The sequence below is a fragment of the Entelurus aequoreus genome, linkage group LG08 (assembly GCF_033978785.1).
Source record: "Entelurus aequoreus isolate RoL-2023_Sb linkage group LG08, RoL_Eaeq_v1.1, whole genome shotgun sequence".
Lineage (NCBI taxonomy): Eukaryota > Metazoa > Chordata > Actinopteri > Syngnathiformes > Syngnathidae > Entelurus > Entelurus aequoreus.
In genome coordinates, this window is record NC_084738.1 from 82,528,330 (window position 1) to 82,545,338 (window position 17,009).

General features: G+C 40.2%; 1 protein-coding gene across 6 annotated transcripts in view; it reads left to right on the top strand.

Moving 5' to 3' along the window:
* Nucleotides 1-16,553, top strand: part of cert1b (ceramide transporter 1b) — a 51,315-nt gene extending 34,762 nt beyond the window's left edge. For 3 of the 6 annotated variants that reach the window (XM_062057436.1, XM_062057437.1, XM_062057441.1), the window contains 8 exons: nt 66-149; nt 619-711; nt 3,856-3,951; nt 8,804-8,936; nt 9,011-9,081; nt 9,144-9,272; nt 9,345-9,474; nt 14,386-16,552. In XM_062057436.1, the coding sequence (XP_061913420.1) occupies nt 66-149; nt 619-711; nt 3,856-3,951; nt 8,804-8,936; nt 9,011-9,081; nt 9,144-9,272; nt 9,345-9,474; nt 14,386-14,513 (864 nt within the window). In that variant the 3' untranslated portion in view covers nt 14,514-16,552. Of the gene's footprint in view, nt 1-65; nt 150-618; nt 712-3,855; nt 3,952-8,803; nt 8,937-9,010; nt 9,082-9,143; nt 9,273-9,344; nt 9,475-14,385 lie in introns of all 6 variants that reach the window. The other 3 variants (XM_062057439.1, XM_062057438.1, XM_062057442.1) reach the window with 2 other exon arrangements.
* Nucleotides 16,554-17,009: the final 456 nt, after the last annotated feature.

Sequence of the window (17,009 nt, forward strand, 5' to 3'; positions counted from 1 at the left end):
TGGCGTGGTGGTTGCAAGACGAGCGCGCCGCTGAGCTTACTGACGTCAACTTTCTGTCTTGACAGGAAGGCCCCAACAGCCTCATTAACGAGGAGGAGTTCTTTGACGCGGTGGAAGCTGCTCTGGATCGACAGGATAAAATAGAACAGGTATGATAACGATATCTACCATGTTGATATCAGTCTATCGTCAAAACAATCCGATACGAGACAGCAGTTAACAAGCACACATTTTGTTCCGCTTTAGTCTCAAAGTCTCCAACTAAAGGCGCGAGCGGCTACACAACAGCTAAGCACACGTGCCTAATAATCATTGAACAATAGAACAGCACATTTGTCAATATAAACAAGTATCTACATTACAAAGCCTTGAAGAATGTATCCAGTAACAAACGTGTCTGTATTATGAGCAAAAAACAATGACCACTCTCCTTTAATTGAAAGACAGCATAATTCCATTCCAGACAGTTCTAACAAATAGTTAGTGATCAGACCCTGAAAGCAGGATGTAGGATTCTGTGTTGTACTCAACTGCAGAGGGATGATGTTATTTATGCTATCAGCACTCAGCTTTACAGATGCCACGTCTCTGGGTGAGAGTTGTCTTTCTGCTTCCCAGTGTCAGACGGAGAAGACAAGAATCCAGAGATCCAGTCCAGTTCCACCACCTGATGTCTTCTCCAGTTCAGGCTCTCACAGACTGGCTGAGCAGGTTGTCTCTCTTTTTCATGTCTTTGTCTTCTCTCTTTCATGTATTCATCACTTTTTCATGTCTGTCTTCTCTCTCTCTCTTTCATGTATTAATATTCTCTCTCTCTTTTTCATGTCTTCATCTCTTTTTCATGTCTTTGTCTTCTCTCCCTCTCTTTCATGTATTCATATTCTCTCTCTTTTTCATGTCTTCATCTCTTTTTCATGTCTTCGTCTTCTCTCTCTCTCTTTCATGTATTCATATTCTCTCTCTCTTTTTCATGTCTTTGTCTTCTCTCTTTCATGTATTCATATTATCTCTCTTTTAAGATTAAAGATTAAAGTACCAATGATTGTCACACACACACTAGATGTGGTGAAATTTGTCCTCTGCATTTGACCCATCCCCTTGGGGAGCAGTGGGCAGCAGCGGCGCCGCGCCCGGGAATCATTTTGGTGATTTAACCCCCAACTCCAACCCTTTGTTGCTGAGTGCCAAGCAGGGAGGTTATGGGTCCCATTTTTATAGTCTTTGGTATGACTCGGCTGGGATTTGAACTCCAACCTACCGATCTCAGGGCGGACACTCTAACCACTTTTTCGTGTCTTCATCTCTTTTTCATGTCTTTCTCTCTCTCTTTCATGTATTCATATTCTCTCTTTTTCATGTCTTCATCCCTCTTTTTCATGTCTTCGTCTTCTCTCTCTCTCTCTTTCATGTATTCATATTCTCTCTCTCTTTTTCATGTCTTCATCTTCTCTTTTTCATGTCCTCCTCGTGTCCGCTGTAGTCAGTGGTCCTCTTAATGTCCTCATGTTTTCTCATGTCTTCTTCATGTCCTCATGTTTTCTCATGTCTTCTTCATGTCCTCATGTTTTCTCATGTCTTTTTCATGTCCTCATGTTTTCTTATGTCCTCCTCGTGTCTGCTGTAGTCAGTGGTCCTCCTCATGTCTTCTCATGTCCTCATCATGTCTTCCCATGTCATCTTCATGTCCTCATCATGTCTTCTCATGTCCTGCTCATGCCTTCTCATGTCCTCATCATGTCATCTTCATGTCCTCATCATGTCTTCTCATGTCCTGCTCATGCCTTCTCATGTCATCATGTCTTCCCATGTCATCTTCATGTCCTCATGTCATGTCCTCATCATGTCATCTTCATGTCCTCATCATGTCTTCTTCATGTTCTCCTCATGTCTTCTTCATGTCCTCCTCATGTCATATTCATGTCCTCATCATGTCTTCTTGATGTCCTCTTCATGTCCTCTTCATGTCTTGTCATGTCCTCTTCGTCTTGTCATGTCCTCTTCATGTCTTATGTCCTCCATGTCTTCTAATGCATCTTTGTCTTATGTCCTCTTTATGTCTTCTCTTGTCCTCTTTAGGTCTTCTCATGTCCTCTTCATGTGTTCTCCTGTACTCTTCACGTCTTCTCATGTCCTCTTCACGTCTTCTCATGTCCTCTTCATTTCTTGTCATGTCCTCTTCATGTCTTCTCAGGTCCTCTTCACGTCTTGTCATGTCCTCTTCATGCCTTCTCATGTCCTCATCATGTCTTCCCATGTCTTCTTCATGTCCTCATCATGTCTTCTCATGTCCTGCTCATGCCTTCTCATGTCCTCATCATGTCATCTTCATGTCCTCATCATGTCTTCATGTCCTCATGTCTTCTCATGTCCTGCTCATGCCTTCTCATGTCTTCATCATGTCTTCCCATGTCATCTTCATGTCCTCATCATGTCTTCATGTCCTCATCATGTCATCTTCATGTCCTCATCATGTCTTCTTCATGTTCTCCTCATGTCATATTCATGTCCTCCTCATGTCATATTCATGTCCTCATCATGTCTTTTGATGTCCTCTTCATGTCTTGTCATGTCCTCTTCATGCCTTGTCATGTCCTCTTCATGTCTTGTCATGTCCTCTTCATGTCTTGTCATGTCCTCTTCGTCTTGTCATGTCCTCTTCGTGTCTTGTCATGTCCTCTTCATGTCTTATGTCCTCCTCATGTCTTCTAATGCATCTTTGTCTTCTCATGTCCTCTTTATGTCTTCTCTTGTCCTCTTTAGGTCTTCTCATGTCCTCTTCATGTGTTCTCCTGTACTCTTCACGTCTTCTCCTGTACTCTTCACGTCTTCTCATGTCCTCTTCACGTCTTGTCATGTCCTCTTCATTTCTTGTCATGTCCTCTTCACGTCTTCTCATGTCCTCTTCACGTCTTGTCATGTCCTCTTCATGTCTTGTCATGTCCTCATCATGTCTTCATGTCCTCATCATGTCTTCTCATGTCCTGCTCATGCCTTCTCATGTCCTCATCATGTCTTCCCATGTCATCTTCATGTCCTCATCATGTCTTCATGTCCTCATCATGTCATCTTCATGTCCTCATCATGTCTTCTTCATGTTCTCCTCATGTCATATTCATGTCCTCATCATGTCTTCTTGATGTCCTCTTCATGTCTTGTCATGTCCTCTTCGTCTTGTCATGTCCTCTTCGTCTTGTCATGTCCTCTTCATGTCTTGTCATGTCCTCTTCGTTTTGTCATGTCCTCTTCGTTTTGTCATGTCCTCTTCGTCTTGTCATGTCCTCTTCATGTCTTATGTCCTCCTCATGTCTTCTAATGCATCTTTGTCTTCTCTTGTCCTCTTTAGGTCTTCTCATGTCCTCTTCATGTGTTCTCCTGTCCTCTTCACGTCTTCTCATGTCCTCTTCATTTCTTGTCATGTTCTCTTCACGTCTTCTCAGGTCCTCTTCACGTCTTGTCATGTCCTCTTCATGTCTTCTCAGGTCCTCTTCATGCCTTATCATGTCCTCTTCATGCCTTATCATGTCCTCATGTCTTCTCACAAACTCTTCATGTCTTCTCATGTCCTCTTTATGTCTTGTCATCCATCCATCCTTTGTTCTACCGCTTGTCCCTTTTGGGGTCGCTGGAGCCTATCTCAGCTACAATCGGGCGGAAGGCGGGGTACACCCTGGACAAGTCGCCACCTCATGTCTTGTCATGTCCTCTGCATGTCTTCTCATGTCCTCTCATGTCTTCTCATGTGCACAGATTTAGCAGAGAGGTAAAAGTGTCGTCCTGCTCCCTCAAGTTGTTATTTCCTAAGAGGACATTTTGAAAGCCACCTTTAGTGTTGAAAGTGAAGTTGTCGTCTTGCAGGTGGAGGAGATGGTGCAAAGTCACATGACCTACTCCCTGCAGGACGTCGGCGGCGACGCCAACTGGCAGCTGGTGGTGGAGGAAGGGGAGATGAAGGTACGACACAATGTGGATGACAATTGACACATCACACTGTCATCATGTGTAACAAAGCATATTCATCATCACTGCAGTAAAACGCTCAGTAATACATTTAAACCCCAAAACCGTGATTAAACATGAAAACAAGAGACATTAACATCTTTCCTAATTTAGAAATACCCTACCCCAATCTGAAGTCATTACTGTCTGAGCAACTTAGATATTCAATTGTTAAGTTAAAGTACCAATGATTGTCACACACACACACTAGGTGTGGCAAAATTATTTTCTGCATTGGACCCATCACCCTTGATCACCCCCTGGGAGGTGAGGGGAGCAGTGGGCAGCAGCGGTGGCCGCGCCCGGGACTCATTTTTGGTGATTTAATTTGCATAGAACCTACAAGTTCGCCTCTTAGAACACAGTCATCCTTCTATACTCCTTATGGTGCGTTCAAGGCCCGCTGAACAGAGTAGGACGCCACACCACCCCTCAGAAATAATAGCAATAGATTTGATTTGTAACGCACTTTTCATTTAAATGTATTTTAAAGTGCTCCGGTACAAAGCATTATTAAAACTAGAGATGTCTGATAAATGCTATAAAATGTAATATTGTAAATTATCGGTATCGTTTTTTTTTACTATCGGTATCTGTTTATTATTTTTTTTATATTTATTAAATCAACATAACAAACACAAGATACACTTACAATTAGTGCACCAACCCAAAAAACCTCCCTCCCCCATTCACACTCATTCACACACAAGGGTTGTTTCTTTCTGTTATTAATATTTCTGGTTCCTACATTATATATCAATATATATCAATACAGTCTGCAAGGGATACAGTCCGTAAGCACACATGATTGTGCGTGCTGCTGGTCCACTAATAGTACTAACCTTTAACAGTTAATTTGACTCATTTTCATTAATTACTAGTTTCTATGTAACTGTTTTTATATTGTTTTACTTTCTTTTTTATTCAAGAAAATGTTTTAAATTTATTTATCTTATTTTTTAGATGACTTTATCTTCACCATACCTGGTTGTCCAAACTAAGCATAATAATGTGTTAATTCCACGACTGTATATATCGGTATCGGTAATTAAGAGTTGGACTATATCGGAATATCGGATATCGGCAAAAAGCCATTATCGGACATCCCTATTCAAAACCTTGTCTTCACTGTGTGTTCAAGGACACAACGGGTCTGGGCTGACTATTAGGGGTGTCACAAAACGGATTTTCAAAATGAATCGTGATTCTTATCTGTAACGATTCTTAATCCCATCAAAAATTAGGATTCAAAAAAATAAATCTGTGATATCCAGCCACTTTATTAAATGTCTGCGTATCATTTTCTTCAACAAAACCAGTTTTCTGTGAGGTAACATGGAAATGTACCGTATTTTTCGGAGTATAAATCGCACCGGCCGAAAATGCATAATAAAGAAGGAAAAAAAACTGGAGTATAAATCGCATTTTTTGGGGAAATGTATTTGATAAAAGCCAACACCAAGAATAGACATTTGAAAGACAATTTAAAATAAAGAATAGTGAACAACAGGCTGAATAAGTGTACATTATATGAGGCATAAATAACCAACTGGTATGTTAACTCATATTATGGTAAGAGTCATTCAAATAACTATAACATATAGAACATGCTATACGTTTACCAAACAATCTGTCACTCCTAATCGCTAAATCCCATGAAATCTTATACGTCTAGTCTCTTACGTGAATGAGATAAATAATATTATTTGATATTTTACGCTAATGTGTTAATAATTTCACACAAGTCACTCCTGAGTATAAGTCGCACCAAACTATGAAAAAAACTGCGATTTATAGTCCGAAAAATACAGTATCTATTTTATGAAGGAATGTACAAACCCCGTTTCCATATGAGTTGGGAAATTGTGTCAGATGTAAATATAAACGGAATACAATGATTTGCAAATCATTTTCAACCCATATTCAGTTGAATATGCTACAAAGACAACATATTTGATGTTCAAACTGATAAACTTTTTTTTTTGTTGCAAATAATCATTAACTTTAAAATTTGATGCCAGCAACACGTGACAAAAAAGTTGGGAAAGGTGGCAATAAATACTGATAAAGTTGAGGAATGCTCTTCAAACACTTATTTGGAACATCCCACAGGTGTGCAGGCTGATTGGGTATAAAAACAGCTTCCCAAAAAATGCTCAGTCTTTCACAAGAAAGAATGGGGCGAGGTACACCCCTAACTGCGTGAGCAAATAGTCAAACAGTTTAAGAACATTTCTCAAAGTGCAATTGCAAGACATTTAGGGATTTCAACATCTACGGTCCGTAATATCATCAAAAGGTTCAGAGAATCTGGAGAAATCGCTGCATGTAAGCGATGATATTACGGATCTATGATCCCTCAGGCGGTACTGCATCAAAAAGCGACATCAGTGTGTAAAGGATATCACCACATGGGCTCAGGAACACTTCAGAAAACCACTGTCACTAAATACAGTTGGTCGCTACATCTGTAAGTGCAAGTTAAAGCTCTAATATGCAAAGCGAAAGCCATTTATCAACAACACCCAGAAACGCCGCCGGCTTCTCTGGGCCCGAGATCATCTAAGATGGACTCATGCAAAGTGGAAAAGTGTTCTGTGGTCTGACGAGTCCACATTTCAAATTGTTTTTTGGAAATATTCGACAAAGGGGAAGCGAACCATCCAGACTGTTATCGACGCAAAGTTCAAAAGCCAGCATCTGTGATGTATGGGGGTGCATCAGTGCCCAAGGCATGGGTAACTTACACATCTGTGAAGGCACCATTAAAGGCCTACTGAAATGAATTTTTTTTATTTAAACGGGGATAGCAGATCTATTCTATGTGTCATACTTGATCATTTCGCGATATTGCCATATTTTTGCTGAAAGGATTTAGTATAGAACAACGACGATAAAGATTGCAACTTTTGGTATCTGATAAAAAAAAGGCTTGCCCCTACCGGAAGTAGCGTGACGTAGACAGTTGAACATATACGCAAAGTTCCCTATTGTTTACAATGATGGCCGCATGAAGTGAGAGAGATTCGGACCGAGAGAGCGACAATTTCCCCATTAATTTGAGCGAGGATGAAAGATTTGTGGATGAGTAAAGTGCAAGTGAAGGACTAGTGGGGAGTTGAAGCTATTCAGATAGGGAAGATGCTGTGAGAGCCGGGGGTGACCTGATATTCAGCTGGGAATGACTACAACAGTAAATAAACACAAGACATATATATACTCTATTAGCCACAACACAACCAGGCTTATATTTAATATGCCACAAATTAATCCTGCATAAAAACACCTGCGTGTTTGTTATGCTAGCTCCTAGCTCCTCTGCTAGCTCCTAGCTCCATAGAACACGCCAATACAATTCAAACACCTGATCAACACACACAATCACTCAGCCCAAAAGACCGTTCACCTAACCCAAGGTTCATAAAGCTTATATATTTTTAAAAAGTTACGTACATACGCAAAAAAAAGTTGCGCACATACGGTCAAGCGATCAAATGTTTAGAAGCCAAAACTGCATACTCACAGTAGCACGTCTGCGTCTTTGTCATCCAAATCAAAGTAATCCTGGTAAGAGTCTGTGTTGTCCCAGTTCTCTACAGGCGTCTGTGTATCGAAGTCAAAAGTCCTCCTGGTTAGAGTCTCTGTTATCCGAGTTCTTCCATCTTGACTGCATCTTCCGGGAATGTAAACAAAGAAGCGCCGGCTGTGTACTGTTGTTGCTGACTACGTTCGAAAAATACGTCCATTTCGCACCGACAACTTTCTTCTTTGCTTGCTCAGCTTCCTTCTCCATAATGCAATGAACATGATTGCAACAGATTCACGAACACAGATGTCCAGAATACTGTGGAATTATGAAATGAAAACAGAGCTTTTTCGTATAGGCTTCAATGTGGAAGGCATACCCGTGTTCGCCGGTCTACGTCACGCGCATACGTCATCCTCAGAGGCGTTTCGAACCGGAAGTTTAGCGCCAAATTTAAAATGTCACTTTATAAGTTAACCCGGCCGTATTGGCATGTGTTATAATGTTAAGATTTCATCATTGATATATAAACTATCAGACTGCGTGGTCGGTAGTAGTGGGTTTCAGTAGGCCTTTAATGCTGAGAGGTACATAAAGGTTTTGGAACAGCATATGCTGCCATCTTTTTCATGGACGCCCCTGCTTATTTCAGCAAGACAATGCCAAGCCACATTCAGCATGTGTTACAACGGCGTGGCTTCGTAAAAAAAAAGAGTGCAGGTACTTTCCTGGCCCGCCTGCAGTCCAGACCTGTCTCCCATTGAAAATGTGTGGCGCATTATGAAGCATAAAATACGACAGCAGAGACCCCCGGACTGTTGAACGACTGAAGCTCTACATAAAACAAGAATTCCACTTTCAAAGCTTCAACAATTACTTTACTCAGTTCCCAAACGTTTACTGAGTGTTGTTAAAAGGAAAGGCCATGTAACACAGTGGTGAACACGCCCTTTTCCAACTACTTTGGCACGTGTTGCAGCCATGAAATTCCAAGTTAATTATTATTTGCAAAAACAAAATAAAGTCTGAGTTTGAACATCAAATATGTTGTCTTTGTAGTGCATTCAACTGAATATGGGTTGAAAATGATTTGCAAATCATTGTATTCCGTTTATATTTACATCTAACACAATTTCCCAACTCACATGGAAACGGGGTTTGTAGTTAAACATGAAATGTTATTTAAAATAAAAAAAAGTATTGATTCTGAATCAAGAACCGAATCAAATCTTGAAGTAGTTGAGTGTTGAGTGAGGGACTAAAAGTATGTACGTCCACCAGGTGTACCGCAGAGAGGTGGAGGAAAACGGGATAGTTTTGGACCCACTGAAGGCCACCCACTCAGTGAAGGGTGTGACGGGCCACGAGGTGTGTCACTACTTCTGGGACACGGCCTACCGCAACGACTGGGAGAGTAGGTCCCCACACCGCCTGCCCTCACTAGTCCCAACACACTCTTGTCTCACCGCCGCCTCTCGCTCTCCGCAGCCACCATCGAGAGCTTCAACATCGTGGAGACGCTGTCAGACAACGCCGTCATCGTCCACCAAACACACAAGGTAAGGCCTGGCTACGTCTACCTTTGCTTGATGGGCGGCGCTAATGTGTGTGCGTGCCGCAGAGGGTGTGGCCCGCCTCCCAGCGGGACGTCCTTTACCTGTCGGCCATGCGCAAGATCATGGCGAGCGACGAGAGCGACCCCGACACCTGGCTGGTGTGCAACTTCTCCGTGGACCACGACAACGCGCAGGTGAGACGGGTGGGCGGACATTCCCGTCGGCCGCTCCCGCTAACGTTTGGCCTTCTTCCGCCCACGCCTCAGCCAAGCAGCCGCTGCGTCCGCGCCAAGATCAACATCGCCATGATCTGCCAGACCCTGGTCAGTCCACCAGAGGGCGACAAGGAGATCAGCAGAGACAACGTCCTGTGCAAAATCACCTACGTGGCCAATGGTTAGTGTACACCAAATATTCACATCTCTTTATTAGGCTGAGGTCAGGCGTATTAGAAAAATAATATTAAATAATAATTAAACTTATCTTATGATTACTTTAAACACAGCTTGACCACTTTAGTCTTCATTTTTATGCTTTACAAACTTCTATGACTTAAACTCCACACTGCTCTTCTCATTACTGCCACAAGTGGTGGAAAAGTGTATTACACAGCTGAGAAACATTTTGTGGTGGCCCTCTAGAGCAGAGCTGGGCAAATATTTTGAGTCGGGGGCCACATTGAGAGAAAAAAAGTGTCTGGGGGGGCCAATGTGTATGTGTGTATAAATGATATATACACATTTAGCTGTAAAAACTTGCTGTACAGTATGTGTGTTGGGGTCCCTTTTTTTCCAGAACACTAATACCAAAAGTCACAAAGTCTGATAGGGTTCTAAAAAAGTTATGACATATGACCTTAAAAAAAAAAAGGAATGGAATTATACAGTTTTTTACTGAAGGGGACACCCAAAATTAAGTTAAAGTACCAATGATTGTCACACACACACACTAGGTGTGGCAACATTATTCTCTGCATTTGACCCATCACCCTTGATCACCCCCTGGGGGGTGAGGGGAGCAGTGGGCAGCAGCGGTGGCCGCGCCCGGGAATTATTTTTGGTGATTTAACCCCCAATTCCAACCCTTGATGTACACGAAAATAAATACAGTGGGATTTACAATATAAACTATGAACAATAAAACACTGAATATTAACAACATTTGAACGTATTTTACTTGTCAGACCAGCTGCTCCATAATAAAGTCACAATGTCCGATAGAGTTCTAAAAAAGTTATGATGGACCACCTTAAAAAAAAAAAAAAAGGAACAGAATTTTACAGTTTTTTACTGAATGGGACACCCAAAATGTACATGAAAATAAAGACAGTGGGATTTACAATATTAACTATGAACAATAAAACACTGAATATTAACAACATATGAACATCTTTTACTCCTCAGACCAGCTCCTCCATAGTTGTGTATCTTTTACAATCAAGCAAAAGACAACAAAAAATGTAAAAAACAGCAAAATATTAATGCAAAGTGTAATAAACAACTACAATATGATAAAAACCACAACATTCATAAAAAAAGAAAAATAAATACTTCCATTGTCGATACTTTTCCCTGAATATGTTTTGATATCTGCCAGGGCATTTATTTGTAGTTGGACAGAATCCTTCACAGTGTGTCTCCTCGGCTTACCTGTCAAAACCTCAGGATCCAGTCTTTGTCCTTCTTTCCTGGCGTCTTTGTCTCGGCTCCAGCAGCAGCAATCAGGACGAGCCTCCGTCCACAACACCCGGAGCGCAGGCTCATGAAATGTGCGCTTCGACTTTCATGTTCCGTCATTCAGTCAAATACCAAAGCGACAGAGAAGATATATCTGCTAAAACCTAAACTTTGTGTAAACATCTTGACAAGCGGGACAATGTCTTATAGGTGAAGAGCAGGCAGCAGCTCACACATTCTCATACTTTCTGTAACACCCAGGAAGGAATGTCAGACGTCTTGAATAATGTTTCAATTTATAATCGACGTGAAGGAGCCCAGAAATGTGTGAGGAAACTTTACAATGTATTAAATCCATAAACTGATATAAAAAGGAGTATAGGGTGAATTATTGTGATGTAGACAAATGCCATATTTTTAGCCATTTTTAATGCAAATGTCCTCTTAGATACACGTATTAAATGTGTTTTGCTGCTAAATGAAACATGTCTACTGGTGCCACCTTTACTAAAAAAAACATGTTTAAAAAGTACTGAAAGCCGTGTTTACTGAAGTGTAATATTCATGTTGGAATATCGGTTATCGGCCTCTTTGACTAATCAGAACAGTCAATCTCTAACAAAAATCATATTTTATTTTTGGATAAAAAAGTAAAAAAATAAATAAAATAAAAAAAGACGCAGGCTTTGCATTGGACAGCTAATAAAAAAGTGAAGTGAATTATATTTATATAGCGCTTTTCTCTAGTGACTCAAAGCGCTTTTTACATAGTGAAACCCCGATATCTAAGTTACATTTAAAGCAGTGTGGGTGGCACCGGGAGCGGGTGGGAAAAGTGTCTTGCCCGAGGACACGACGGCAGTGACTAGGATGGCGGAAGCGGGGATCGAACCTGGAACCCTCGAGTTGCTGGCACGGCCACTCTACCAACCGAGCTATATAAAAAGATGTCTGATGCTGATCATCATCATTAGTTAAAGTACCAATTGAGATGTCCGATAATGGCTTTTTTGCCGATATCCCGATATTGTCCAACTCTTAATTACCAATTCCGATATCAACCGATACCGATATATACAGTGGTGGAATGAACACATTATTATGCCTAATTTTGTTGTGATTCCCCGCTGGATGCATTAAACAATGTAACAAGGTTTTCCAAAATAAATCAACTAGGGCTGCAACTAACGATTAATTTGATAATCGATTAATCTGTCGATTATTGCTTCGATTAATACTCGGATAAAAGAGACAAACTACATTTCTATCCTATCCATATTTAATTGATAATTCATACTTATTTTGATTGTTTCTCAGCTGTTTGTAAATGTTGCAGTTTATAAATAAAGGTTTATTAAAAAAATAAAAAAAAATAAAAAAATGTAATTGGAAAAAAAAAAAAAAAAACCTGCGCATGCGCCCAGCATAGATCCAACGAATCGATGACTAAATTAATCGGCAACTATTTTAATAATCGATTTAATCGATTAGTTGTTGCAGCCCTAAAATGAACTCAAGTTATGGAAAAAAGTGCCAACATGGCACTGCCATATTTATTATTGAAGTCACAAAGTGCATTCTTTTTTTTAACATGCCTCAAAACAGCAGCTTGGAATTTGGGACATGCTCTCCCTGAGGTTGAGGTTGGGGGGGTAGGGTATAGCGGGGGCTGTATATTGTAGAATCCCGGAAGAGTTAGTGCTGCAAGGGGTTCTGGGTATTTGTTCTGTTACGGTGCGGATGTTCTCCCGAAATGTTTGTCCTTCTTCTTTGGTGTGGGTTCACAGTGTGGCGCATATTTGTAACAGTGTTAAAAGTTGTTTATACGGTCACCCTCAGTGTGACCTGTATGGCTGTTGACCACATATGTCAGAGTCAAGGCCCGCGGGCCATATCCGGCCCGCGAGAAGGTTTTTTACGGCCCTTGGGATGATCTTGATTTATTATTAGAACCGGCCCGCAGACCGCAGATCTTTTACACGCACCAAGCGGATGCCGGTCCAAGGTTCCGAAAGGGGGCGAGCGGCCCGCCGGGACGCGCCTGCCGGCCGAAGGGCTGCAGCCCGGCCGTCAGTCGCGGAGCCCGCCGTGCCACGCGCGCCAAGGGGGCGGGCCGAAACCCGGCCCCGAGGCCCTGAGACTTCTGCTTTGTTTCCCCAAACCGCGCGTCACCGCCGGGCCCGCACCACCGTCGGGCTGCAGCCCGAGCGTCGGTGGCGGAACCCGTCATGTGCCGCGCGCGCCAAGCGGAGCGGGGGGGTCAAGCGGGCCGAAACCCGCAGGCCACCCCCTCACCACGAGGCCCTGAGACTTCTGCGTTTGACCCCTACGCGCGGCCCGTCGGGACGCGCCAGCCGTCAAGCCACGAGGGCCAGCCGTCGGGTCGCGGAGCCCGCCGTGCCACGCGCGCCAAGGGGCGGGCCGAAACCAGCGGGGGGTTTCGGGCACCCAACTCGCCTCCCTCCCACGGAGGGAGGAGGGGGGTTTAATGTGAACATTACTGTGCAATCACATATTTAGAGTTTTTACTCAATTCAAGTTTAAAAGTTAAAGTTTAATATTTGTTTTCACTGCATGTTACTTCTCCTTAAACAAAGTGTTGTTTTTGATTTATAGATTTTTGCACTTTATTTTATTGTATTTCAATTTAATTATATTTTAAAAATATTTCAGTTGAGTGGATGATAGAAAATTGCTATTATTGTTTTTTTCTTTGAAGTAAATTTAGCCCACTTTTGCTAAAATAGAAAATATAGGCTACTGATGGTGCCTTGAATACCGGTTTCTTTCATTTAATGTTCATGTTATGGGGATTTTTATATAAAGGAAATTTGTCTTTTGTGTCTGTTGAAAATGAAAGATTACTGACAGAGCCATAAGAAAATATTGCTTTATTTATCTGATCATATTGGAATATATTTGTTAGGTTTTCAGTAGGTTCAATTAGGTTCACTAGACTATATGCGTCATTTAAAATTTTTTCAATGAACATTCGAACAGTCCGGCCCTCGGCTTGTAGCTAAATTTTTTATTTGGCCCTCCGTCCATTTGACTTTGACACCCCTGCTGTTGACCAAAGTATGCCTTGCATTCACTTGAGTGTGTGAAAAGCCGTAGATATTATGTGGTTGGACCGGCACGCAAAGGCAGTGCCTTTAAGGTTTATTGGCGCTCTGTACTTCTCCCTACGTCCGTGTACATAGTCATACATTTTACTTTTTGAAACCGATAATTTCCGATATTACATTTTAAAGCATTTATCAGCCGATAATATCGGCAGCCCGATATTATCGGACATCTCTAGTACCAGTTATTGTCACACACACACACTAGGTGTGGTGAAATTTGTCCTCTGCATTTAACCCATCCCCTTGTTCACGCCCTGGGAGGTGAGGGGAGCAGTGGGCAGCAGCGGTGGCCGCGCCCGGGAATAATTTTTGGTGATTTAACCCCCAATTCCAACCCTTGATGCTGAGTGCCAAGCAGGGTCCCATTTTTATAGTCTTTGGTATGACTCGGCCGGGGTTTGAACTCACGACCTACCCATCTCAGGGCGGACACTGAGTAGGTTAGGCCTAATATTATCATTATAATTATGTGAAGATAATGAGAATATTGTGTGTGTCCACAGTGAATCCCGGAGGCTGGGCGCCCGCCTCGGTGCTGAGGGCGGTGGCCAAGAGGGAGTACCCCAAGTTCCTGAAGCGCTTCACCTCCTATGTGCAGGAGAAAACCGCCGGCAAGCCCATCTTGTTCTAACGGCGCCCCCTGGTGGCTGCATAGCTAAACCACACTCCATGTTAACGAAGGAGTCGACTGTTAAAGACTTGAAGTGTCCAAGGTGCTGATGTTGCCAGACTGTCCTGCTAATGAAGGCGCCTCGTTAGCGCAGAAGGCGGGACATCTTCACACTTTGACAAGGAACATTTCAGCTCCACGTTGAATCTGTAAGCTAGAGAGTTGTTTTCTTCTTGTTGCTGCGAGCTCCGACTGCCTTAGGAATAGTTTTGAGGTTGCAGGTTCATCGCTACTAGTCAAGTGCCTTCATTTCATCCATGACGACTTTTACAAGCAGGAAGTTCCGGCACTTTTGACTCTCCTCTCGTCCTTCATTTCAATGTTCAACCAATTTGTTTGAATTTTACATTTCAGCCAAGTTGCTAAATGACGTGAATTCCAAGCCGTGTCCGAGCTTTTTCCACTGAAAAATGCAAGCATGCGGCGAACATTTTGATATTTTTCATTTTCAAAACCAAACCAATATATATTTGTAACCCTTCCTTCCATTTTGGTGAATGTTGAAGGTCTCAAGGACCCAAAAGGGTCTCTAATTAAAGTGTTCAAAATAAGTCATAACATTTTTTTTTCTTTCAAATATGCAAAAAAAAATGTTCAAAGTGGAATACTCAATGTATAAATAGGTCAATAGTTAATATCATGGTTCATTATTTTTTGAGCAATGACTGTTAAAAAATAAATCCATAAATAAAAATCAGACTAAAGGTCACAGGGACCAAAAAGGGTCTGAGTCTTTAATTAAAGTGTTAAAAATAAGTCAAACTTTTTTTTTTCTTTCAAGTATGCAAAAACATTTCCCCCAAAAAATGTTCAAAGTGGAATATTCAATGTATAAATAAGTCTAATTAATATCACGGATCTTGATTCATTATGTTTTGAGCAATGATTGTTTATAAATAAATCCATAAATAAAAATCCGACCAAAGGTCACAGGGACCAAAAAGGGTCTCAGTCTCTAATTAAAGTGTTGAAAATAAGTCATATTTTTCTTTCAAATATGCAAAAATGTTCCCCCACAAAAATGATTATATTTGATGTATAAATAAGTCAATAATTCATGTTACGGATTGTGGTTCATTACTTTTTGAGCAATAATTGTTAAAAAAAACATTAAAAAGCAGACTAAAAGTCCCAGGGGGATCTCAGTCATTTAAGTGTTAACATTTGTTTCACTTTCAACACTTAAATGTCAATAGATCAACTGCAAATCTACATTTTTTTTTTTACATTTTATGCCATTTTGTCAAAACCCTTGAGGTGAAACAGGAAAAAACTAAATGTTCAAAGTAAAGTAATTGGAGCCTTAAATAGGGTTAGGGTTAGGGTTATTTTTTGATTCATTATTATTTTTTGAGCAATGATTGTTTAAAAAATAAATACATAAATAAAAATCAGACTAAAGGTCACAGGGGATCTCAGTTATTTGTTCAAGTGTTAAAAATAAGTCATAACTTTTTTTTTTTAAACTTTCAAATATGCAAAAATGTTCCCCACAAAAAATGTTCAAAGTGGAATATTTGATGTATAAATAAGTCAATAGTTTATTATTTTTTGGAGCAATGACCGTTAAAAAAACATTAAAAATCAGACTAAAAGTCCCAGGAGGATCTCTGTCATTTAAGTGTTAAAAATAAGTAAGAACTTTTCCTTTTTTTTAACTTTCAAATATGCAAAAATGTTCCCCTACAAAAAATGTTCAAAGTGGAATATTTGATGTATAAATAAGTCAATAGTTTATTATTTTTTGGAGCAATGACTGTTAAAAAACATAAAAAATCAGACTAAAAGTCCCAGGAGGATCTCAGTCATTTAAGTGTTAAAAATAAGTCATAACTTTTTTTTTTTTTAACTTTTAAATATGCAAAAATGTTCCCCACAAAAAATGTTCAAAGTGGAATATTTGATGTATAAATAAGTCAATAGTTTATTATTTTTTGGAGCAATGACCGTTAAAAAACATTAAAAATCAGACTAAAACTCTCAGGGGGATCTCTGTCATTTAAGTGTTAAAAATAAGTCATATATATATATATATATATATATATATATATATATATATATATATATATATATATATATATATATATATATATATATATATATATATATATATATATATATATATATATATATATATATATATATATATATATATATATATATATATATATATATATATACATATCATTTTTTACTTTCAACACTTTAAAATGTCTATAAACCAAGTGCAAATCTACATTTTTTAAAAATGTTTTACAGCACACCCTGTTATTTTGTCAAAACCCTCTAGTTAAACCAGGAAAACCCACAAAATGTTCAAAGTAAAGTAATTGGAGCCTTAAATGGGTCAATAATTCATAACAACATTCATTATTATTTTTAATTCATTTTTCTTTTTTGAGCAATGACTGTTTAAAAATAAATACATAAATACAGATCAGACTAAAGGTCACAGGG